We start from the raw sequence: 26,774 nt of genomic DNA on the forward strand, positions 1-26,774 counted from the left end.
ACACTAGAATGCTTGAAACTGTCTAGGAATACTGCTGCACACACAGATGAGACACAGAACCATAACTTTAGGAATAATGTCATTTAACAATCACAAAGGTAGAGAATCAGTAAGATATCCCAAAACAAGGATCGATGGACATATATGCTAGAAACTACAATTCACCCTGGGCTTCACGGTACAGCAATTATATCAAGTCTAAGTTAAGGCAGTCAACAGGATGAAACTGAAAACTGATCAGTGGATTTGGCAGCTCTTTTTTGTTTTGTTTTGTTATATTTCTGTGACAGTTTTTCTCTTATTAGTTTATGCTGGCCTGGAACAAACCCAGGCTAGTCTCAAACTCATGGTAATCCTTCTGACTCAGCCTCCCAAGCATTGGTACATAGGTATGAGACATGCTTGGCTCTAAGTAGTTAGATACATGGTGAGTCCTGCAATAACTTTAGAAAAGGGCAGTAGACTATGGACTGATTAGGAAGTACAGAAGCAGAGAGAACAGAGGCTGCTCAGAAGTACAGTGTTTGCCTGGCATACATGAGGCTCTGAGTTCAATAGCCAGCAATACAATGGTGAAGAAAAACCACTCTGACAAGAGTTAGGAGGAACACAAAGAATCAATCTTTAGTACTTGCCAACAAAGTTTATTTTAGGTGTAGATGTTTTCTTGGCAGCCATATTGGAAGGTACCGCTGATACTTTAGTATTGGATGTGCTATTAAGAGACGAGTTTCCTGTAGTTGAAAGACCTTTCACTGAAGAAGTTGCAATTGATGACGTGTTCAGAGTACAATTGCTTGCTCCAATACTTGAAGGAGAGGCAGTTGGTTTTGAAGCAGATACAGCTGTTGAAGAAGTAGCTTGGCTAACAACATTTGGTTCCGTTGAAGGAATAGGTTTACCAAGTTTTGTGTGTAATTTAACCACCTACAAAACAAAAAGCACACCTGTCAGGAAACTCAAATGTGTTGATTGTATAAAAGTTTGTCTGAGTGAGACTATAAAATGAGAATCAAAACTGTAAGTTTCTTTGCTTTTTTTTTTTTTTTTTCCAATTATGGTTTTACAGACAAAATTCATTATTTTTAACATCTCTTTATTTACTGATGAAAGGACTTGCCTATAAGCAAATCAGTCTGTAGTTAATCAAGACAAATGAATTAGTGCCATATCCGTTTAATTCAATTTAAAGGTCTCTAGTGGTTCTCTTTTAAGCAATGGCTATTTGAAGTTACCTTGATGTATGTTAACATATAAGCAAGGTTTATAATACACTCAAAGGTTTCAAAAATTGAAGTCATCTTTTTCAAAGCCCTGTTGAAAAAGTGAAAGTAAGTACAGTAAGACATAAGGCTGTGTGTGTGGGTGGGAGGGGGACCAAAACACCTACTTTCTGATGCTTAGCACCACGAATGTGGGCAGCATATGCATCTGCTCCTGTACAAGACACATCACAGAGCTCGCAACGTAGCTGATTTTGTGTCCCACGAGTTGAGTTGTTGCTGCTGCTGGTATTTTGAGAGGCTTTCAATGCGGCTTCTTTTTTTTTATGTTTCTGTCCTTCTAAGTGCTCTTTATAAGTCTGTTTTGAACAAAAAGTACAAATTTTCTTTCTATAACATTCTATTCAACTTTCAGACCTCTAACACTCATTTAAAAATGGGATCATAAGCTGGGTGTAGTGGCACATGCCTTTAATCTTAGTAATCAGGAGGCAGAGCAGAACTGCATTGAGTTTGAGGCTAGCCTGGTCTACATGGCAAATTCCAGGCCAGCCAGTTACATGGTGCAACCTTGTCTCAAAAAACCAAAAACAGACACCCAAAACACAACAACAACAAAGAGAACATGGTAAATGTGTGGTGCAGACCTGTAATCTAAGTGCTCAGTAGGCTGAGGAAGATGATCATTGAGTTTAAGGCTATCCTGGGCTACTTAACAATATACTGCCTCAAAACAAACAAACAAACAAACAAACAAACAATGAGGGAAGCATGGATAAGAACTGCTATTTTAAAAGCACTTCAGAACATGGAAAGATTCTGCATGTATGATCTGTAGTTCTCTGCAGTTTATTTAACAAGAATACTTTGCTACTTGGTGCCAAGGACTGAATTTAGGAACTTACGTATGCCAGGCATACACTCTGTTGAACTACATCTCCAATCTTCTAAGAACAGATTCACATTCAATAGTCTGTGATGGTGCAAATGTGTGAAGAACAGAGGGCAAGCACAACCTAGGTTTCTGCTCAAGGATAGGTTTTGGCACAGCCATTCTGTAGACAAAGTTTCCCTATGTGACCATCCAGGGAATGCCAGGGATCTGTCTATCTCTGCTTTCTGAATGAACACAGTATATTAAGCTCAGGCCACATCAGGCATTTGTTTTACATTACTCTGGGGATTGAACTTATAGTGGCATGCTTGCAAAGCCAATACTTATCAACTGAGCTATTGTTATTATTTTTAAGCCAATAGCTTTAAATTACAAAGCACGTTAACAAACAGTTAGAATATAAGATAAGCTGCCTCTAGTTTCAAGAACTTGTATAACATAGGGCAGAAAATGATAACAAATAGTAATCATTCCAGAAAAGGCTGATTATAGAATTAATTAATCTGTGGGGGAAATGGTATCTATATTATTAGGAATAAAAAAAACTACTGCATGATAATTCTTTATAAAAAGATATGTCTATATAATTTAATTTAAAAATATGAATGCATTTTGACAATTTTTATTAGAAACTACAGTTAAAATATATTGCATAACAATGAATATATAGGGGGCTGGAGAGGTGGCTCAATGGTTAAGAGCACTGGCTGCTCTTCCAGAGAACCTGGTTTCAAGTCCCAGTACCCACATGGAAGCTAAACTGTCTGTAACTGCTGTTCCTGAGGATCTGACACCTTCACACAGACAAATGCACATAAAAATAAATAATTTTAAAAATGAATACATATATTTTAATAGTCTCTAATTAGGTGTCAGCAATGTAGAAAACACCAAAATACAGAAAAAGATTCCAGAATCATGTATTGAAAACAGAACGAAAGCAGTAAGTGAAAAAGTGTATTTAATTCAGACACAGTAGCACATGCCTTTAATCCCAACACTTGGGAGGCAGAGGCAGGCAGATGTCTGTGAGTTTGAGGCCAGCCTGGTTTACACAGTGAGTTGGGGGAAGGAGAGTGGCAGCAGTGCTACATAGTAAGACCCTGTTTCTCAAAAACCAATCAACTAACCAACCATATACTGATAGAATAAAGCTAGAAACATACAAATAATGTGAATACTGAGATTTGATCTACTCTCCCCAAATATGTTTTCTATGTGCCAAGTCACTAATGTAAAAAAATTTTTAAATCTTAAAAACAAAACAAAACAAAACAAAAAAAACACCTCTTATGTCTGGTACTCTCAGAGGCAAGAAGGGTACATCATATCTCCTGGAACTGTAGTTATGTGAGTCAGCACACAGGTGCTAGAAGCCAAACCCAGGTCCTCTGTGCAAGATCAAGTAATCTTAACCACTGAGCTATTCTTCTAGCCAATGCTTAATGTTTTATATAAAAACATTTTTCTTTTCGTTCTTTCTGGTTTTTCAAGACAGGGTTTCTCTGTGTAGCATTGGCTGTACTTGAACTCATAGAGATCCGCCTGCCTCTCCCTCCCTTAGTGATGGAATCACAGGCATGTGCTACTGTGCCCGGCCATAAAAACAATTTTTAAGAAGACAGGTTCTTATTTTGCAGGCTAGGCTGGCCTTGAACTTGCAATCTTCCTATTTCTGCTGTATAAGTTGTTGAGATACAGGTGTATAACCCCATACTTGACAAGTAAGGCTTAAAAAGGGGGGATGAATTCATTGACAGACCCATGCTTGAATCACACATTTTAAGGTATAGATGGTAGAATCATAACAAAAAAACAGAAACAAACAAACAAACAAACAAAAATCAAAGGACTCACATTCGTCCTAGGTTGACCTTTTTTTAAGGCATGCAGAGGGAGACAGGGCCTCTAACCCAGGTTGGCCTCAAATTGAATATATACACAGCCAAAGACAACAATGAACGTCTACCTCTCAGTACTGGGATTACAGGTGTGTAGCAACTACCATGTCTGGTTTCTGTAGTTGTGGGGATTTGAATCTAAGGACCACTACATAGGCAAGCACTTAACCAACGGAATGACATCCCCAGCACAATAGGTTATCTTCCTTATACCTTTCAATTTTCAATGTTCAAAGTCCCCTCATAGAGAAAGTTACAGAAGTTACATTCTACAAACCATGTACAAAATAGTCTCATTAGAAATACAATCCTTAAAATTATACGTTAATTTGAATTAAAGAAAAAACTTTTAAAGTTTTATATAAAAAAAGCAAAGGAAGCACCCTTAAAAGGGTGGGGGGGGCTTAATTTCCCCATTTTTCATACACTTACAATCACTTTTCCAGTTTTCCTGATTATCACTTTTGTGTTTCAATATAAACAAGTTTTAAAGAAATGTTTAGTGAATACAGCCATCTCTCAGTGTCTGCAGGAAACTGTTGACCAAAATCCAAGCATGCTAAAGTTCTTTAAAATAGCAAAATTATTTGCCCATAATCTATGATTTTATCCACATACATTAAAAATCTCTAGATTATTTACAGTACCGGTAGTAAATCCTACTGAACAATTTTACTGTATGGTTTAGAAAATAACGGGTAAAAACGTAGGTATTCTGCACAGATGCAGTCTTCCACATGCATATTTTTGATCTATGGGTGAATAGTTGGATGTAGAATACACAGATGTGAATGTGCTTTGTAGGTACAGGAGTAGAACATCAACCCTATTCAACTATGAAAAATAACCACTGAGACTCATGTTAAATACACAATATAAGTACCTGTGGTCCAGCACAGCTGATCTTACAAACATCACAATAGTGAATCTGGGGTGGTTTGGGAGGCTGTTTTGGTTTCAGTTGTTTATTTTGGAATGGTGTTTTTTTAGTAAAGGTGGTCCCTGTCCAGGCAGCTGTTGCTGCTGCTGCAGCAGCTGCTGCTGCTGCTTGCTTCTGTTGTTGCTGCTGCTGTTGGTAGTAGGAAGACGCAGCTGAATATACGGCTGCTTCATAACCTGAATAAGATGTACCTTACAAATAAAATGAAACAAAGATTATGTTATATGATTATAAAAGGACAAGTTAAATGTCAATTATAAGTTTAAATTCAATAAAGGCTGACAAAAGGTAGATTTACTTGTGCATATTTACAATATGTATGTCTTATATCATGAAATCTCCCCCCACACAAATCTTACCAGTCTTTTACATCGTTACTTAAATATTTGTTTGACACATCAGATGCTATGAAGGTATGTAAGAAAAGTTTAAGATTCAGCCTATCACTTAAAAGATGCTTACTGTTCAACTGACAGAAAATGTTTTGACACTTATGTGGTTACAGAACCTACTGGTCCTCTGAACATACTTCACAAAACACTGGATTTGAAGAATCAAAAGTAGGAAAAATTCAGAAGTACTTCATAAAGTGGAGAGATGGCTCAGTTATTAAAGGCTAGCATACAATCAAAAATAAAGTAAGATTTGATAATTTAAGAGAATAACAGATAAAGAGAGTAAGATATATGACACCACAATTTTAAGTCCCAGTGACCAATTTATGGATTGTACAAATAGTAAAAACAAGAAATAAGTGAGTTTAGGAGGCAAGGTAATGAAGCTTAGTAAATGAAGGACAAGTTACATGACCATGGAACAAAAATCAATACACTGTTCTTTCTTCCAAAAACCTAAAAGCAGCATGGTATTCTGATTTAATAAATAGATGCTGTTTACACTATTGGGAATCTATACTGAATAAACACTTGATGCTGATGACTGACTTACATAAACATTGATGTTCTGTGACACACATGCTTTAAATTTACAGACTTTAAGTGTGAAGTTGTTTAGTTTATATATGACCATGTTTAAAAACTAAAAGCTTACCAGTTTCTTGAAATCCACTGCACTGCCTATTCACCATAACCCTAGTCAGGTTCCTTTAGCTCCTTAAAGTATGTAATAGGTGGGCAAGAAGCAAATAAGACCAAGATGGCAAAACTAAAGAGAACTGGAACTAGAATTATTGCTCAGCAACAGATGGCACAGGAGACTGAAACTAAGTTCAATCCTCATTATAGAGAGTATGGAGAACAAGGAAGGCAAAGAGAATGCATATGAATGCCTAGCTTTTTGTTTTTAAAAGCTAGCCTATTATAACCAAATGACTTCTGACCCACCAACTCTAGTATGACTACACATACAGAAAAAAAAAGGAAGAGCTAAGAGTAACCAGAACATAAGAATCTCAAAACAAACAACGCTAACAAAGATAAAGAAATCACATAGCTTTTGAAAAAAGACTTTTTGAATGTTTATGTTCAATTATCAGATTATAAAATGCTTCTGAAATTTTAAGATAAGAAAATGTGGTAGAAGAAAATACTCAAAAGAAGGAAAAGGCAGATATGCCAGAGATAACCACATGATCAGATAAAAGAATACTTGGTGAGACTGGTTTTAAGAAAAATTTTATAGTTCAACAAACTTTATTAGGCAGTCCTATTAATATCTTCTACTCATCAAACCAAACAATGAAAACTCAAACCAAAACAAAAAGCACAAATTAAAACTAATTTTAAATGAACGTTGCTTTCAAATTTAGAGACAGAACCACAGTTTAAATTTCACTGTGAAGAACCACAATAAGGCTAAAAAGATAGCTCAAAGGGTAAAAGCATTTGCTGCTCATGTCTGAGGAACCGAATTCAATCTCTAGAATCCATAGGGGAAGGAGAGTCAACTCCTAAATGCTGTGCTGACTTCTACATGTGGAAATGTACACACAGAGAAACAGAACCACCCCCACGCACAAAGCTATCTGACTAAAACCAATAAAGACAGCTGGCAAGTATGGTTGACATACGTAGAGTCCCAGCTACTTGGGAAACTGAGGAAGGAGTAGCATTTGAGCCCTGGAGCTCAGGCCAGTCTGGGCAACATGATTAGAGAAATAAATGAATATTTAAAGATAAACAAACTAAAACTAAACCCAGTGAAGTTACTTTTATTTTATTATTAATTAAAATCATGCTTCTGAAAATAAAACAAAATACCATGATTGTGATATTTAAAAATCATCTTAAAAATCAATATGGAGGGCCAGGCGTGGTAGTGTACGCCTTTAATCCCAGCATTCTGCACTTGGGAGGCAGAAACAAGTAGATCTCTTGAGTTTGAGACCAGCCTGGTCTACAAAATGAGTCCAGGACAGTGGAAAAACCAAATACAAACAAACAAAAAAATCAATGTGGGAACCCAGTGGCAGATAGTCTTCTGAGGAATATTCAGGCCTGCTTTCATACAGAAATTTAAAAATAAAACATAGTTGACCACATATATATCTTTGGTGTGTATTTAAATTTGAGCTGAGAGTCTACCATATGGAAGGCAATGTGCCAGACACAGTCAGTGAAGTTTCAACAAAATATCCATAAGGCAGGTATCACTATCCTTACTTTATAGACACACACTATACACACAATTAAAATTTTTTTTTCTCTAAATTTAGTCTGGCAGCAAGCATCTTTACTCACTGAGCCATCTTACTGGCTCATCTTATTTTTGATTGTTACTGTAATATTCCAGTATACAAAAGCATGTATTTATGGGACACAGTGTGGCATTTCAGGTACAGGAAAAATATCTTCTAATGTTTAATATAGCACAGCAGGATGACTATGCTTAATAACAACAGAACAAATATATCTAGATAGCTAGCAGAGTGGTATTTGAATATCTAAACACAAAATAAGACACCATCATCTGAGGTGATGGGTATGCACATTACCCTGATGGATCATGACCCACAGTACTCATGTTGAAACGCCATGCTGTGTCTGTGTGGGTATATAAGTACATGTCGACGTAAGTGACTGAGGAGACTAGAGGGTGAATCATTTGGGATTACAGGCCTGTATTTACCTGACATGGGTGCTGGGAACCCCATCTGGGTCCCCTGCAAGAGTAACAAATACTACTCTAAACTACTGAGCCATCTCTCTAGCCCCAAGAGGACAACTTTAAGTTTGATCCTCAGGAACCACATGGCAGGAGAGAATCAATTCCCACAAGTGTGACATCTACACACACAAATACAGTGTTTGCCCCTCCCACTAAATATAAAACAGCATTAAAACATTATAAATACTCCATACACACACTTCAAAAAAAAAAAAAAAAAAAACAGTACCATCTATAGAATAAAATACTATGAAATAGTCAAGTTTCTAAATGACATTTACATTTATAAGACACCATAAGGATCCTTACTGACGTGGCTACTTGCTGAGTCTAAGGCAAGAAAATTTTAAAGGTGCTCATGATTTGGCAGTATCAAAAAGACCCCAATGGTCAAATTCATGAAAATAACATCCCAAAGACACATGAGTCATGGATTACAACACACTGTATTTTAAAAGGACTCTATAGTTCTGTAGTGAAAGGAGACTCCGTGGAGAATAATCAAAGGATCAACATGTTAAACAAAAAAATTTCTAACAACCACCAAAGAAATTTACTTCTTCTTTAAAATATGACAACCTGCAGTAGGTAGTTGGACAACAGGCTCATAGATTGATTACTTAATTATAAAGAGAAAAGGTATTTTATTAATGAAGATACCTGATAGGCAATACTTGAGCAGGTAATAATAACATGGATTAGAAATAAAGGCATTATTCATTATATGCTCCTGATGCAACTGAACAGAAAGAACATTGAAATGTTTTTCTTTACTCAAAGAAATGGCTGAACCTAAATATGAAGAAACTAATACTAATACTGATGCGTCATTGCACATACACTCTTTTCCATAAACAAATAAATGTAAAAAAAGGAAAAAATATAAATCAATACTGGGTTTTACGGTGCATATCTATATTCTCAGTCAACACTTAGATGGACAAGGCCAGGAGGATCATGGTATAAAGCCTACCTAAGCTATATTTTGAAATCTAAGCTGTCATCAGGAACAGTAAGACCATGACTCAAAACCAAACCACTCAGATTGTTGAACAACAATTCAAAATTGAACTGTTCATATTAGAAGGAAACAGATTCTTTATCTGGAGAAGTATAATCACTAAGATCTTACTCTGTCTGGCAATCTAATTTTAACTTTAAACTTATTAAAAAAAAAAACTGTAAAACTAAACACCAAATTTAATCAGAAATTTATATATTTCATAGTACCCATGTTTAATTTATTATTGAAATTGTGGCTCGTTATATACACATTAAAAAGAGAGTTGACAGGAAAGTTCTCATTAGCTGGGCAGTGGTGGTGACACACACTTTTAATGCCAGCACTCAGGAGGCAGAGGCAAAAGGATCTCTGTGAGTTTGAGGCCAGCATGGTCTACAGAGCAAGTTCCAGGAGAACCAAAGAAACCTAGCCTTAAAAACCCAAATAAATTGAAAACAAACAAACAAACAAACAAAAAAAAAAACAAATAGAAAAGTAGAAAGAAAGGAAAGAAAGAAAAGAAACAGTTGTTATCATTTGGGCTGAGGAACTGAGGAGCCAAATCTGATAATCTGAGTTAAATATGTGAGGTCCACATGGTGGAAGGAGCTGGCTAACACTTGCAGGTTGTCTTCTGACCTACACATGCACGCACGCACACACAAACATAAGCATTAATAAAAAATTTCAGTTGTCGTTAAAGTATATAAAGTATTGTCAGTTAAACTGAGAGCTCTTGACACTGTGGCTATATAAAGGAGTATCTTATTCTTAGGAAATACTATCAGAAGAACTCAGGGCAAAGTACTAGATTGCATGATTACATCTTACAGAACATACTCAAGAGGGCAGTCATGACCAAAGATAATGAAGACATTTAAAAGATGTCCAACAATATTCCATTACAATAACCTTGGCTATAGTTGTAACCAAACAAAGATGCAGAGAAACTTAAGCAAAAGTCCTATTTGAGTAGAAATATCAGTATCCTAAAATATGAAAAGATCCACTTAAGGAAATAAGGAAAATCCTGGACCATGTCTTTACTCTTAAAAAATTACTCTCTACCCTAACTTCCTTTAATCAAGTCCTTACCACTCACCAATTTAGCCAGACTTTTCAGACAAGACCCCTTCCTCATTCCAATCTGTTTCCACATGATAATCAGAATCCACAGATTTTGTACTCACACACACATATTATCATCTTGAAATACTGTGGGCTGCTTTCCCCAAAACTATCTGATTGCCCAGTTCTATTATGTTTCTCAAGTTTAGGGATAAAAAAATCTGAGGGGGAAAAACGGTATCTTTTAAAATTCATGAGCTAGGCTTCTGATAGGATACAGCAAAGCAGCAAATATAAGAACTAAAACTGTCTATGCCACCTTAGAGCCTCCACAGTCAACATAAGAGATTAAAGAATATAAGCAATACACATAAAGCAGCACAAAGCCAGGAGCCCACAAAAACACACAGTTTTCATCCCTGCAATTTTAACTTCCTTAGTCAGAAATCAAAAGTCATGGTTATTTAAGACAGACATGTTGTGTCCTATTACTACAATCTTACAATGTTATAAAAAAAGCTGCCAATATTTTCAGGTACTAATTCTGAATAAATATGAAGAAAGAGCTCACCATGAACCAAAAGAAACAGAATAAATAATTTGTCTATGGTAGTTTTCAAGTGCTAACCTTGAGTTTTCAAATTCACAATCAGAAAACAAACAATCCTATAGAAGACCTTTTCTAAGCTAGATCAGAACACATGACTGGCTTTCAAATTCCCCCAAAGGGGAATTATTTTCTGCTAAGGGCTTCTACTACCACTACTACTGTTTATAATATGGACCTTTTGTTACATTATGCACAAATATTTACATTAACAATAACCAATTAGTTAAATACCTACTATTGTAAGTAAAATAATTTCAGAGAAAATCAGGACAGTTTCCAGTCAGTGCTTTGCTATTTGTTTACCCAAGTAAATACTGCGTGTCAGTCTTACCAGAATAAGTAACTGCTGTGGTACTGTAAGTAGCACTCTGAGTATAGGACGGCACCACAGTAGCCGCAGCTGCCACTGGTTGTACGGTAGAGGACACAGGATAAATGGAGAAAGTAGTGGTAGCTGGACTTGGTGTGGCTGGTTTTATGGCTGTCACTTGTCGAGCTTGTTGGGCTTGAGTATACTGTGTTGCACCTTGACTATAACCTGCTTTAGGAGCTAAAGCAAGAAAGACATGAGAAAAAGAGGGTAACTATACAGTTATTGTAACAATATACTTAAAAAACTAACAGCAAAAGCTGTCAGAAATGCAACTTCTTCCGAGCAAATGAGGATTAAATTCTTACTAGTAATATGAATAAACATGTAAATTCATCTACTCTTTTTCCCCAAATGTCTCTACATTTGTGGCATGACAGTTCCTCAGAACCACAACCAGAACACCAGTACTATTTATAAATGACAAATAAAAAGTTTTTGTGTAACTTGTTTGTATGTGTATATTTAAATCAATCAATCTACCTGAAAGGCTTAATCTTGAAAACAAAACAAAGAGAGCTAAATTTGTATTTCAATTCATACTAAAAATTTCAGTGTTTAGCTGGGTGTGGTGGCACACGAATTTAATCCCAGCACTTGGGGAGGCAGAAGCAGGAGAATCTCTGTGAGCTCCAGGCCAGCCTGGTCTACAAAGGGAGTCCACATAGAGAAACCCTGTCTCAAAAACAAAACAAAATTTCAGTGTTTAATCTTGCAACCTGTTCATATACCATCAACTGCATTTAACTGATTTTCTCAGTGAATTTAACTCCAACTCAAAAATGCTGCTTATTAAGTTCTTCAAGTAGCCTAAATAAAGCTGTTCTTAAATTAGTACTATTCATGTTTTATTTACTAAGGCTCTGACAACACCCCATCTTATTAATCATATTAACAATTACTTATTAATCACTAATTAATGATTTTTTCTGAGAAATGTCCAAACATCAGATAGTATAACTTATTTGCTGCTCAGTTAAGATATTTTTAAACTTACTCATGCCTGACCCAAACAATATAGATTAAGATGGGATTTTACAGAAAAACATAATATTCAAAACCCAAATGACTAAGAACATCAAAACTTAAAAAATCAATCAAGATCTTCTGACTCTCATATAATTCAGTACTCTTAAGGAAAGTGGTACCTTGGAATAAACTATTATGTATAAAAATAAACAGAAAAGTGGTTGTAAAAAGGCCAGCCACTGCAACTTATAGAGAAATAGACATATACATACATATATTCTGAGATACGGACTTACTATTACTAGATTGTCCAGTCTGGCCTTAAACTCATGCCTGACAAGGGCTAGGATTATAAGCATGTGGATATCCATGAGTTTTCAATCACTTTCAAGAGAGTCACAAAGTCAGAAGTCAGGGACCCTAAAGAGATATAGGCAACTACTTCATGAATAAATAGGTATGTGTGAAGAACAGAGATAGAGGAGGAAAAATAACTTTCTGTCCATAAGAGTAAAACCAGTTTGACTTTGAGACAGGGTCTAACATAGTCCAAGCTTGCCTCAAAGCTGTTATTAGCTCAGGATAGTCTTGAACTCCTGATCCTCCTGCTTCCACATACTGAATGCTGGAATTATGGACATGTGCCACCATATCTAGTTTATACGGTGTGTTGGTTGAACTTAGGGCATCTTGTATACAGGGCAAACACTCTCCTAAATGAGCTATATTCCTAGCTCCTCAGCTTTAAAATAAAGCTCCTTAAAACTGTTTTTGTTTTTCTTTTTTTGTTCTTAAAACATAACATTTTGGGCAAGTTCTCAAGTCTACGCCCTTTAAAGTTTACAAATATGGAGGCTTCTACCAAGAAGCCTCTACTTTCTGCATTTGAGACAATAGGCACTGTATTCAAGATCATGCATGTTTAGTGGATGCTGCTGGCTCAGTGCTGTTAGCATAGTAGTGGGCTGGGTTAAAGGGTTGTGGGAGTGTTTAACAAATGGCCTTACAAACTTGGGGAGGGAAACCCATTATCAGTGGTTGGTAAAAGAACAACCTGTCATTACAGATAAAAATATGGGCCCGTAAGAGTTCCCACTGGTTACTAGGGTGATCTGGCATAGCATGTAGTTACAAGTAATTGCCACAGCTCCTTTTGTACAGTGTATTTAAACAAGAGGAGTCCTCTGCTTAAACTATCAGCGGAATACACTTCCAGAAAAGTATACCAATTTTTCTCCTAATCATTCTCTTTGTGATTCAATGACATTATAGTAGTCAAAAACAAGAACACAGATAGAACCATTACAAATACCCTGCAGTTTGTCTTCATTAGATCACCCCAAATCACATATTTCAATAAAATTATTGAAACTGTTAATGTTCACAAGGCCTACCTGTCTGATAGTAGGTTTCAGCAACAGAAGGCTGAGGCTGGGCAGCAGCAGCTACAGCAGCAGCAGTTGCTGTTGGCTGTTGGTAGTACTGCTTACTATCATAAGCTACAGCAGGAGCGGTGGATCTTACATACGAATATGAGTCCTACAGAGATCGAGGAAAAAAATAAAATAAAATAAAATAAACCTTGACTCAAGTGGCAAGAAAAAAAAATCCTTACTGAGTAAAAATATAGCAAAGGAAAATAGAATATATAGTAAGTTATATAGGCCCAGACATATAGTTACAACATAATACAACTAATCAACAAATTATTGGTTTCTAAAAGGAAATACAATATTAATATAATAAACATTAAATAATAAAATCAGGTTTCAATAAAAACACAACTAATTTAGAACTTTTAAAAATAAAATCAAAAGTACTTTAAGCAGTTTGATTTCAATCAGAAGGTCAAAACACTTTAATTACTGAATCAAATAACTCATTTTACTCAAAATCTCACTTTTGCCTTTAAAGGCAAATCCTATAGTACTAAAGAAACAATTTCCACAAAACCAGGTTATACAGCATAAAAGCACAGGAAGAGGACCAGAAACTTAGGTAAGTTTCAGGAAGAAAACATGTATGTAATATTTACTCAATGCTGCTTACAGCCATGACCTTCAAACTACCCCGTCTCAGATAGACAAGTATAAACAAGGGACATTTTCCCCATGGACTTTTTCTCCAAAAAATTTAGAATAAAATGAGAGCATTTAAACAATGATTTGTATAAAACTTTCTAAAAAACTAAACACATATAAAAATACGTGTGTGTGAGGAGGAGGAGGAGGAGGAATAGGGTAAAACTAGCAGGAGAATTAATATAAAATCCACTGTAAAGAAACTTAATGCTTGGATCATGCCCTAACACCCAAGAAATCATTCACTTTTCTCTATCACTGGAAGTACATTTAGAAGTACTGGCTTAGACCTTCTATCATACCTGAGCCCATTAAGGGTATGTGAAGGGTTTTCTTACCTGGTAGTTCTGTGTAGTAGCTGGGGGTGGTGGAGGTGGTGCTTCTTGCTGCCTCTGGGTGTAACCATAGTCGGTTGCTGTGTGGGCAGTGGGGTAGCCTCCATAAGCAGCAGCTGTTGCAGCAGCTGCAACAGCTACCGGAGCAGGCCTGGCAACTGCAACTGTGGCGGCCGCTGGTGCATAAGCAGCAGTAACTGTGTGAGCAGCTACCGGTGCCTGATGAACAGTGTAACTAGCAACTGTAGTTGGATGAGAATAGGCTACACCCGAAGCTGGCTGCTGGCTATATTGTGAAGTAGAAGAATAAATACAATAATTTAATTTTAAAACCAAGCAGTCATCCTAAAATCATTTGTCAATTTGAAAACACACAACTAAGAATGACTAATTTTTAAAATCAAAGAATCACCTTAAAAATTATCAACTAAAACAGCATATTTTTCAAGTAATATAATTATTGACTACAAAAGGCAAAGTACTTGAACTCAATACTTTCTAGTCAATATTATGTTACTGTTTTAAAATTTTTCATTCCTTAATCACAATACTTTATATATTCAAATATATTATGCTTCAGATCATGAATCACACTGCAAAGCGAAAGAGTAACAGATATTAAACAGTAGGAAGGAAAAAACTTGAACCAGTTTAGAAATTTAAAAAACCATTTGTATATATAAAGTTCATTATTTTATTCTACACATTTAAAAAAATCTTTAAAAAGACCTTCAATAACTTATAGTGAAATATATGATACATTTCCAGCTTAAACACAGCATTTCATTACAAAAGTACTTTAAAAAATTTAATAGGGGATGTTGTAAAAAGCCCCAATGTAAATGTAGTCATTCCAACTTAAGCCTCAAAAGGCAAAAGCATTTTCTAAATTAGTAATCACCTAAAATTCTTATAGAAATGTGACTTTTAACTTCTAAAGTCATACAGATGTTATTACAAGAGAGCATAAATCAGATTTCATTAAAGGCTCTGAGCAACATACTCGTAATATCACATGCACGGTTGTATTACCAAGGTACACATGCCTTCTCCAAAGCAGGGACGCCAACAGCTGAAATGTTTTGGCTGACAAGGTTTAGTAAGAGCCAACAGTTAAGAATAGCTCTATGTGTGTGCTGTTGATACAGTACTAATAAATTACGAGTATGTGATTCATGAATTATAAAGTACAGGTGTATTCTGTATTGATGTGCCTGGCAGCATAGGGAGGTTGTGTAGAATTATTATTTTGGGCCACCATATTTAACCTGCATTATGGAAAACACTGATCAATTAATATTTGACAAAAGGGAATATGAAATTTACAGATAAGGATTTTTATTTCACATAAAAATGGAAGACTCAAGAAAAGGTTATAGCTGCCTTCTAAAAGAAGACACTTACTCCATGCTGCTCCAGAGAACAGAACTAGAACCAACAGATGGAAGTTACAGGGTGCCAGATTTCAGTCCAATATGAAAAAGAAAACAAAAAACAAAATACAAACAAAAAACTTAGAGTCCAAAGAAACTCATAAATTCTACTTGGATGAAGTTCCCATATTTTAATATAAAACTAGCTAACACTTTCTGCATAGATAACAATTACAGAAAATCAAAGACAAGCTCACATTTTCAAAGTGGGAAATCTGTCTAAAACTAACATTTGATGGATAATGTGACATTCTTTTAACTTTTATTCATTTACTTACTTATTTTGCAGACGAAGGCTCTACTAGAGCTAAATTCTAGCTTCAATTTGACATTCTTTAAAAAATTATTTGTGGGTATATGTGTAGGGGAAATGTATGTGCCATGTGCGTGTGTGAAGGTCAGAGAAAACTTTGCGGAATTGGTACCTCTACCTTTTTGTGGAGTCTGGGAATCTAACTGAGGTCATGTGTTCTTTTATTTTCTTGGTGGCCTGCAAGTGAACAACCTTTGGAGAACAGATGCCTGTAAGCTGTGACCTGACTTTCAAACGCATGCTGGGGCACATATGCTGCCTCAACAGAAAAAAACAAAAAACAAAAAACAAAAACCAAAAAACAAAAAAAAACCCCTGTAATCCAGGGCTCAATACTCAGCATCCTGTAAAACTGGTGTGGAGATAACTGTCCTCCAAATACGTGAGAACTGAAGGCAGGAATCAGGTAATTCTTAATTACCTAAGACCTAGTCCTAAAAACTAAAATAATAACACACCAAGTCTATGAAACTTGTATTAAACATTTAACTATTAAGATTTGATTTCACAGCAGGGCAGTAGTGGCGCAGCCATTCAGGAGACGGAGGCAGAGGCAGGTGGATTTGAGTTCAAAGACAGTCTGGTCTAAAAGCAAATCCAGGACAGCCAGGGATACATAGAGAAACCTTGTCTCGAAAAACAAAAATAAATAAAAACAAAAATAAAAAAACCAAGATTTCATTTCACATATACATACAATCTCTCTCTCTCCACTGTCTAAAAAGGAAATTGGTTACATTAAAATTCAGATACAGTCTCGATTCTCACAAAATCACACTTTGATATCTGTAGGAGACTGGCTCCAGGTCAAAATAAGATAATAAGAAGCAACAAAATCCAATAATGTTCTATTTCTTCCATAAAAGGGCACAGTTCACAAGAGCCAGGACTGTAGCTCAGTGGTGGAACCTCTTGCCTGCTATATGCAAAGGCCCTTGGTGAAATCCTTAGCAAAACAAAAAAATACAAGTTTCTAAAATGCATAGTCTTTGCATATAATTTAAATACATCATAGCCTACACTGTAAGTTTCATGCCCATATTATTTATATTAATAAAAATGCCATGTAAATAACTAGTTTAGGAAATAATGGATGACAACAAAATAACTATAATGCTCATTAGTACAAACGCAATCATTCAGCCTTTATCCATGATGCAGAGCCTGCATATACACATTGTCAATTGTAACTGCCCACATTTCCTGCCCCCAAAAGTTGTTCTACAGAACAAAAACTAGGCGGGAACAAAGTAGAAACAAATCAACTAGGCAGGCAATTTGACTTATACTGCTTGATCCTAACCTTTAAAAATGCATGTGACACAGGAATACCACATGCTTGCTTATGCCTCCTATCTCAGTGAAATTATTCATATTATTTCTGTACTCTCCAGTCTCAACAATAAATTACAAAGTCACCTTCCCCAAGTTACCTTATAAAAATGATGTCAGGGTAGTAAGCAATTACTATATATACAATCTTAGGGCCTCCTAGCCATTCACACAGCCAGGTCCCTATACTCATCATCTTGACTGGAACCATATCTTCTTGTTGCTGTTTTGAGATAGAGGCTCATGTATTCCAGGTTGGCTTTGAACTTACTATGTAGCTAAAGATAACCTTGAACCCCTCAGTCTCCTGCTTCAGTCTTTGGATTGCTGGGGAATCCAACTCAAGTGTTCCCCGTGGTACTCTATCAACTAAGCTACATCACTAGCCCCTGGGACTGTAACTTCCACTAAAAACATTAGGTAGCCCCAATTCTGAGGATGGCTGAGCTCATTTTTGTTCAAATAAAGACTGTCTAAAAGACATTCAGAAAATTTTCTTTCAATTTCTACCCCCACCTAACATGCTCTATCAAACTAGCTTATACTAATCCAATCAAATACACATGAGCCAATAAACGTACTTTAAAATTTGATCACTAGCACTGGGAATTTGATTGAAGGAAGGATGGCTTAAATCAATACCACGTTCAAAATAGCAAGTTAAAGGGCAGGGGTAGTGGTGCACGCCTTTGACCCCAGTACTCAGGAGGCAGAGGCAGACGGATCTCAAGTCCTAAGGTCAGCCTGGTCTACAAAGTGAGCCCAGGACACCTTTTCTCAAAAAACCAAAAAGGAAAAGAAAAAAAAAAAGTTAAAAATCAAGGGGATTTGCCTATTCTACAGCAGTAAAATAATAAATAATAAAAGGTGCAAATCTCTGCATACAATGTAAAATTTAACTGACTTTAATTTGTAAAGACACGAGTTTTGAATAATAATCTTTTGTGGATAATAAATAGAATCTGGTCAGCTTTAGTCAGAAAAATCAAGAAATGTAAGGTAAGGATCAGGCCACAGGTAGTAGAAGGCAGATCTCTGTGCGTTTGAGACCAGCTGGGTCTACATAACAAATTCCAGGACAGCCAGGGCTACATCTTAACATTCCCCTCCAAAAGCCTTGAAACAGTTCTTGAAGGTGGGCATGGTGGCTCATGCCACCCAGCACTCAAAAGGTAGAGCAGGAGGGAGTCTTTGCTCTGTGAGTTCTAGGCCTTTCTGGTTTACACAGAGACCCAGGCTAGCCAGGGTACAGAGAGAGAGGCTACATATTTATTCTGTCTCAGGATGTATAAATAAATTAATTAATTAATAAGATTTCCCAGGCAGCCTTGCTACTTTCTTCTTTAAAAAAACTGAAGAGGGGGTGACAGACAATTTACCAGGTATTTTAAAAAAGCATATTCTCAACTGCAAAGCAGGTCTGACAGTGCAGGAAACAAATATCCCAAAGTAACACAATTTTCAAAACCTCTAAATTTATATAATAAAACAAGAACTTTATACTACTCAGAAGTTAAACCTATGGAATAAACATAAGATAAAAATGTGAAAGAAAGAGAGGTCCAATATGTATCTAGAAAGAATTCTAGGGGAAAAGAAAAAACAAAAAACAAAAAACAAAAAACAAGTAAATGAAATTAAGAAAAATTTCTACTACTAAAGGGAAACACTTTATTTTTAAATTCAATCGGCCAACCTACTACAAAAGAACCAAAGACCCAAACTTGGAGATGTTTTCCAATTTTTCAACACAAAAGAAGCCCTTCAATTTTTTCAGAGAATAAAATAATAGTATATTTTTTTACGATCATTAGAACACTAGACAATAGTGGGTCAAACAATATGGTAATGTCTTCAAAGTTAAAGGGAAAATGATTATTCTGTAGAATTGTGTGCCCAGCTTAGCTATCAGAATAAGTACGTTAAAAAGACATCTTAGGCACAAAGGTTTCCACTCAGACTACACAGGAAGTAAACCAAGATAAAAAATTTTGCAAACAATGGAGACAGATGAAAATCCAGATCAACAGCTATGCAGCAGGCCAGAGATTAGGGCAAGAGCTATGGTTTAGAATCAAACAAACTACATAATCTCTGACAGAAAAGATGTCCAGAAAGCCAGGAAACAGAAACATTATCTATAGGCCTGGTGACACTTGCCTACAATCCAGTTCTTAAAAGGTAGAGTTAAGATAATTAGTAGTTCAATGTCATCCTTGACTACATAGTAAGTTTGTGGCCAGCCAGCACTTCAGACCCTGTTATAAACAAACAAATGGTATCATGGCATTGACAACAAAGGGATGATCCCATAAGGTCTTACAGTTAGACAGAAAGCGCAACTGAAAAAAAAAAAATTCCACCTTAACTTCAGACTAGGCAGACTTCCCATTAAGTGGTACAGGATTGCAAATGGTTTCTAGGAGGATTTAGAATTATAGCAGAATTACAGCACAGTATCTGACTCCATAGTAACTACTACTTACAGTTTGAGTAAGGTAAGTTTTTTGGTTTTGTTTTTTTTTTTAAATATTCTTCACAGGCTATTTACTTTGTATCCCAGCCGTAGCCTCCTCCCTCATTCCCTCCCAATCCCATCCTCCCTCCCTCATCTCCTCCCTGACCCTTTCCAAGCCCACTGCTAGGTGAGATCCTCCTCCCCTTCCATCTGACTGACTCTAGCTTATCAGATGTCTTCAGTACTGGCTGCAATGTCCTCCTCTGTGGCCTAGTAAGGCTGTTCCTCCATCGGGGGTGAGGGGAGGTTAAGAAGCCAGTTCTTGAGTTCATGTCAGAAATAGTTCCTGTTCCCCTTACTAGGGTTACCCACTTGGATACTGAGCTACCATGGGCTACATACAAGCAGGGGTTCTAGGTTATATCCAAATATGGTACTTGGTTGGAGAAACAATCTCATAGAGGACCCCTGTGCCTTGATATATTTTGTCCTTGTGGAGGTCCTGTCCTCTCCCAGTCATATTATCTTCCTCTTTTATCATGATTCCCTGCACTCTGCTGAAGATTTGGTTATGGGTCTCAGCATCTGCTTTGATACACTGCAAGGTAGAGTCTTTCAGAGGCCCTCTGTGGTAGGCTCCTGTCCTGTTTGTTTTCTCCTACTTCCCATGTCCATCCCTTTTGTCTTTCTAAGTGAGGATTGATCATCTTACCCGGTCCTCTTTCTTGTTTATCTTCTTTAGGTGCACATATTTTAGTATATTTATCCTATCTCATAGGACTACATAAGTGATTATATACCAGGTGTGTCTTTCTGCTCCTGGGACAACTCACTCAGGATCTTTTCTAGATCCCACCATTTGCTTGCAAATTTCATGATTTCCTTGTTTTTAATTGCTGAGTAGTATTCCATTGTGGAAAGTTTTTTTTTTTTTTTTTTAAAGTCTTAGAATCTAAGACTTATAGAAGACAAATCATAATTAGAGAAAATAGCAGTAAAAACTATAATGCAATAGGAGGGATGGTATTTTGGAAAGAGGAGAAGCAAAACACAAATGTTTCTCTCCCCCCTGCCCCCTGAGATAGGGTTTCTCTGTATAGCCCTGGCTGTCTTGGAACTCATTCTGTAGACCAGGTGGGCCTCAAAGGTGCCATGTCATCACTGCCTGGCTAAATTCAAACTCATGATACTCATGCCCCATCCTTCAGCAAATCCTACTGTTGTGCACCACCAGAACCTGCAGAGAATGAGATATTATTGTCTTAGGAGAACTAGAAACGTAGTATATTATCTAAACAGTCTACCAATGAATTTAGGAAAAAAAGAAAAGTACATACAATGTAAAAATAAATGTATAAAGATGATTAGGCTAAATTATATATATAATATATATATATATACTATATTATATATAGAAATGTAGACATACTTAGTGGTATGAAATTAATTGATAACAAAATAAAGTGTAACACACTGAGGAAGTAGGTCTCCAGGAAGTAGAAGTCTTTAATGTTTTTTAATTATTTTATTTTTCATAACATATAAATGTTTTGCTGTACATATATCTGTGTACCATGTTCGTGAATGATGGAAGCCAGATGAAGGCATCAGATCCTCTGGGACTGGAGCCATCTTTCCAAACCCCATTAGTGTTTTCTTTTTGAGACAAGGTTTCACTATATAGTCCAGACTAGCTTTGAGCTCTTGCCTCAGCTGGCAGTAGGCATAAAATACACAGCAGCACCAAAAGGATTAAAATAGTTAAGAATAAATATAAGGGCATGGATGAGATGGCTTAGTTAATAAATGAGTGCCAGGACCTGAGCTCAAATTTCTACAATTCACATAAAAAAAAAAAAAAAAAAAAAAAAAGGTTTAGTAGCATAAGCCTGTAATCCCAGCATTAGAGAGGCAGGGCTTGTTTGGCCATTGATGAGTACCAGATTCAGTGAGAGAGCTTCTCAGAAGTAAATAGGGAGGCAGGCACACACTTGTGATCCCAGAACTGGGGAGGCAGAGGCTGGTGGATCTCTGTGAGTTTGAGGCCAGCCTGGTCTACAAAGCGAATCCAGAACAGCCAATGCTACACAGAGAAACCCTGCCTCAAAAAAACAAAACAAAAACAAAAGTAAACTGGGTAGCAGCTGAGGTCACCAGAAGTCAAGTCCAGTCTGGTTCCATACACTCTACATGTTGGAATGGCCCCCACTCCGTAATCCCTCCATGAACACACAAAGAATAAAACTGGGCTACTGAGGTGGCTCAACAGGTTAAGTCATATGCCTCAAACTAAGTTCAATACCATGATCCACACAGAGGAGAAAACTGATATCTAAAAGTTGTTCTCTGACCTCAAGCATGTACTATTGCCCATGCATGCACACCAACAAAAACAAACAAACAAACAAACAAACAAACAAAGGCCTGGAGTAGTTATCCAGCACAAAATGGACCCGTTTTTATTTCATTTTGTTATTTTTCTGTCTTATTCTTTGATTAGAGAAGAAAGAAGTGAGAAAATGAAGTTGGGTGAGTACAGAGGTGGGGAAGATATGCTAAGAGTTGGAGAAGGTGAAAAAAATGATCAAAATATTTTGCATGAAACAATTTAAATATCCCGCATATTTAAGCTGGAACATGTTAGGATCTAACTACTACTCAAAGTGTTCTACAGATTCAGTGAGATACTTATCAAAATTCCAATGACTTTTTGCAGGAATTAAAAAATCCATTTTAAAATTCATATGACTCTTACAGGAACCCCAAAAGCCAAACCATCTTTCAAATGGGCAAAGCACATAAAAATAAATAATTTTTTTTAAAAATGGAGAAAAGACCAGATATTTATCTTGATTAGACAAATGAATAGCAACAGAGCCTATGAAAATGTGAAAAAAAAAATCTACTTATCATAAGAGAAATACAAATCAAAAAGCACAATGAGGTATTTTCTCACATCTACTAGAATGACTATTATAAAAAACAAGTGTTAGGGGCAGCTTTTGGAAATTTTTTAAGATATTAAAACTATCATTTGATCTAGCAACCCACTTTTGAACCATCAATCCCACTTCTGAGGAACACCCAGGGCGTTACTTATATATTCTGCACTATTAACAAAAGCCAAGAGGTAGAAACAACCCAAACTTTTCACCAAGAGAGGAATGAAAAGATGTGGCATATCTATTCAGAAGCATAATAAAAGAAAAGAAATTCTGTATAGTTGCAATATGGATGAATTTTAAGGATGCTATGTAGGTGAAAAAAGCCAAACATAAGACAACGGATATTATATTATTCATTATATTATTCATTATATAATATAATGGATATTATATTATTCAGATATAATATATCTGTAGTTCTCTAGAAATATCTAGATGTGTTAAAATTCATAGAAAGACAAAGTAAAATGGGGATTTACAGGGGCTCTGGGGAAAGAAAGATGAAAAAGGTCTGGAAATATGTTTTACAACAAGGTAAATATATTTAATGCTACTGAACTACATCTTTAAAATGACTGAAAGGACACCTTTTTGACCATCTAAATAAAGTTCTACTCTCACACCAATGTAAATTTGTTATAAAGTAGCAAAGCAATTGAGTATTTAGTATTCAGCTATAAAAATGTATGAAAAAGCCAACATAAGATATCTACATATGAAAACAAAATACTTTATCAAATAAGTAAGCATGCTGGACAGAAATGGAAGGAAATTTCGGTGCTAAAAGCTATAAGCTAATATGCTATTCTGATTATGTCTGCTGGACACCGAGAGTCGGAAACCATACTACTTAAGGCACTAGATCTTCACACTGCTACCATTATGCAAGGGGATGAAGACAAAAATGCAAATCAATGTCCTACTTCCTTCCAGGGAATTTTACTACCCCACCTCCACCCTAAATAGGTGAAAAAACAAACCCAAACTCCAAACTGACCAGAAACATTTGTTTATCAATGTAGCTGCAGTAATATCCTTTGCCAGCTGCTAGTGTCACAAAAGCTACTACACTTTCTGGCATGCTAGTTCTAAGAGACTGAGTAGTTCAGGAATGGTTAAAACCCTAAAACTGTTACTTCTAGCTTCACCAGAGCTCCAAATCTCCTAGGGTTTGTTTGTTCGTAGTGAATTTGTATAAATGACATTTTCTGCACTGCAGAGGTATGAAAAAATTGAAAAGCCTTTTTTTCCCCCCTTGGGGTGGCATGTGATAACAGGGTCTTACTACTAGCCTGGAACTCACTATGTAAATCAGGCTAACCTGGAACTCCCAAAGAACTGGCAGCCTCCTTCTCTAAGCACTGGAAATATAGGTGCACGTCATAAGCTTTTAAGAGAGAATCATTAAGAAAACTTTCCCTGTCTTAGTCCTGGGTAAAGAAAAGAAAAATCTTAACTATAAGACAACCCCCTTGGAAATCACTTTTGAACTAACATGTAAATAACCAGTAAGTTAGCTTAATATTAATCTTACACTGACATTATTTTACGAGCTACAAACTATCTTCCCAGAAAATGCTGCAGATGCAGTTACAACCAACAAGAGAGCTCAAAAACAAATTATGAAAGCCACAATTCCCATAAAGAAGTTAAGATGAAGAGAAGTTGGCTGAATATTAACTACATTAAAAAAAATAAAAGTATCGAATCTAAGATCAAGAAATAAGAAAAGGATCAAAAATAATGGGATAGGATCAGCCAAGATGGCACAGTGAATATAGGTACTTTCACCAAACTGGACAATATAAATTCTAACCCTGGGATCCACATGGTAGAAGAACTGATTCCCATTAAGAAGACTATCTGACTGACCTCTAACAGGCACAAATAATTAAGTGTAATTTTAAAACTCAGATGGTTGGGTGTGATAACACATATCCTTAATCCAGAACTAAGAAGGCAGAGACAGGAGGATCTCTGTGAGCTCAATACCAAATGGTCTATGTATCAAGCTTCAGGACAGCCAATACTACATAAAGAGACCTTGTCTCAAGCCCAAAAAATTTAAATTAAAAAACACTCATGGCTAAAGAAGGATTGCCATGCATTCAAGGACAGCATCGGGCATTATTTCAAAGCAGGTCTTGGGAGTTATATAAATAAGATACTGTCTTTAAAAACAACAACAACAACAACCAAAAAAAGGCCAGTGAACTTTTAAAGAAATCAAGCAAAACTTTCAGAAATGCAATATGTAAAAATTGCAATTAGAAACTCAGGTTGATATAGCTGAATATATTTCAGGATGAACTAGTGAAATGGAAAATATCTACAATTACTCAGAATGTATAAAAGCAGAGAGATTTTAAAAAAACCACTATCCTGGAGGACAGAACAAAAGAATGTTAATTTAACCATTTGGCATAGAAATAGAGAAAAACAGTATTAAAAAGAATGACAGAAGAGCCCCCCAAATTTACAGTAACAATCTTTAGATTTAGGAGCCCTAACAATTCCCAGGCAGGAGTAAACACAATAGACTTCATGTTAACATACCTCAAAGAAAAACAGCAATCACTGAAGTAAATGAGAAGCTCTCTAAGGCACAGGAAAAACTCTTGTTAACAAGAGACTGAAAATTACTGAAGCTTGAGTATAGCATACTGAAGATGTTCTGCGACTGGGTAGTTTTCCATTGCTGTCGAAAAGTGTGTGGGGGGGGACACTTTAGTGAAGATGAATGACTGCTAAGCAAATAAAGGTAGAAGGCCAATTTTAAATAACTGATTGTAGAAGATAAGAACTGTGCCCAGCAATAACGATATGGACTATACTACAGCCCCCAAATCTGTATTTAAAGTCCTTGTAACTACTATAAATAACTGAATAGTTAAAAAATAAAGTATTAGTCATCCTAATATAAAGTGCTTTATAACCGAATGCACAAAAATCATGTATTTTACCATGTATTTTACATTTTATCATGTATTTTACACTGACATTTATTCAGGGAATGAGGGCTATTCACACTGATGAAAAAGAGAAAAACAGCTCAGTGGGTAAAGATGCTAGTCTGACCATCTGAGTTCAATTCTCAGGTCCTACACATTGGAAGCGGAGTTCAATCTGTTTCTTTCTCTGACTCTAAAAAGTTTGTAACTAAGTTTCTTTGCTATTTATTCATTCAAAACACATTTACATGCCTGACACCACTTTCTCTGGCTTTACACATATTCTGCTTTAGCAATGGATCACCAAACATGAGCATGATAACCAGACTTATACACCAAATCTTTATTCCTTTCCTGAGCCCCATTTGTAAACACCTAAGAAATAATGGTTAACACTGATAAGAATTGTGAATTACTTTACAAATAATATTGACTCTTCAAAAAATTATTAAAGTGTAGAAGCCTCCTGGGATGCTGATACTGCTGTTTAAATGAAGTGTGCTTATTTCAACTTTTTTTTTTTTTTTTTTTTTTTTATTTTGATAAGGTTTCTCTGTTTAGCCTTGGCTGTCCTGGAACTCTGGATCCACCTACCTCTACTTCCTGAGCGCTGGGGTTAAAGGCATGCACCACCATCTAAAAGTATTTTTAAATATTTATTTTATTTTGGTTTGTTTGAGACAAGGTTTGTCTGTGTAACTCTGGCTATCCTGGTACTTGCTTTGTAGACCAGGCTGGCTTTGAACTCGGAAATCCACTTGCCTTTACCTCCAGAGTGCTGAGATTAAGGCATGTGTCACCATGGCCGACCCTTATTATAT

At 36.1% G+C, this 26,774-nt stretch overlaps 1 protein-coding gene across 5 annotated transcripts in view; it reads right to left on the minus strand.

The window, feature by feature from the left end:
- The window catches only part of Zfr (zinc finger RNA binding protein), a 66,503-nt gene that overhangs the window by 31,530 nt on the left and 8,199 nt on the right, over positions 1 to 26,774 (minus strand). For 2 of the 5 annotated variants that reach the window (XM_055601017.1, XM_055601021.1), the window contains exons 3-9: positions 15,926 to 15,949; positions 14,525 to 14,807; positions 13,500 to 13,644; positions 11,098 to 11,316; positions 4,903 to 5,150; positions 1,391 to 1,582; positions 636 to 927 (exon numbers count right to left, since the gene is read on the minus strand). In XM_055601017.1, the coding sequence (XP_055456992.1) occupies positions 636 to 927; positions 1,391 to 1,582; positions 4,903 to 5,150; positions 11,098 to 11,316; positions 13,500 to 13,644; positions 14,525 to 14,807; positions 15,926 to 15,949 (1,403 nt within the window). The remainder of the gene's footprint in view (positions 1 to 635; positions 928 to 1,390; positions 1,583 to 4,902; positions 5,151 to 11,097; positions 11,317 to 13,499; positions 13,645 to 14,524; positions 14,808 to 15,925; positions 15,950 to 26,774) is intronic. The other 3 variants (XM_055601019.1, XM_055601018.1, XM_055601020.1) reach the window with 3 other exon arrangements.

The sequence above is a fragment of the Psammomys obesus genome, unplaced genomic scaffold (genome assembly GCF_907164565.1).
Source record: "Psammomys obesus unplaced genomic scaffold, mPsaObe1.curated_primary_1811, whole genome shotgun sequence".
Lineage (NCBI taxonomy): Eukaryota > Metazoa > Chordata > Mammalia > Rodentia > Muridae > Psammomys > Psammomys obesus.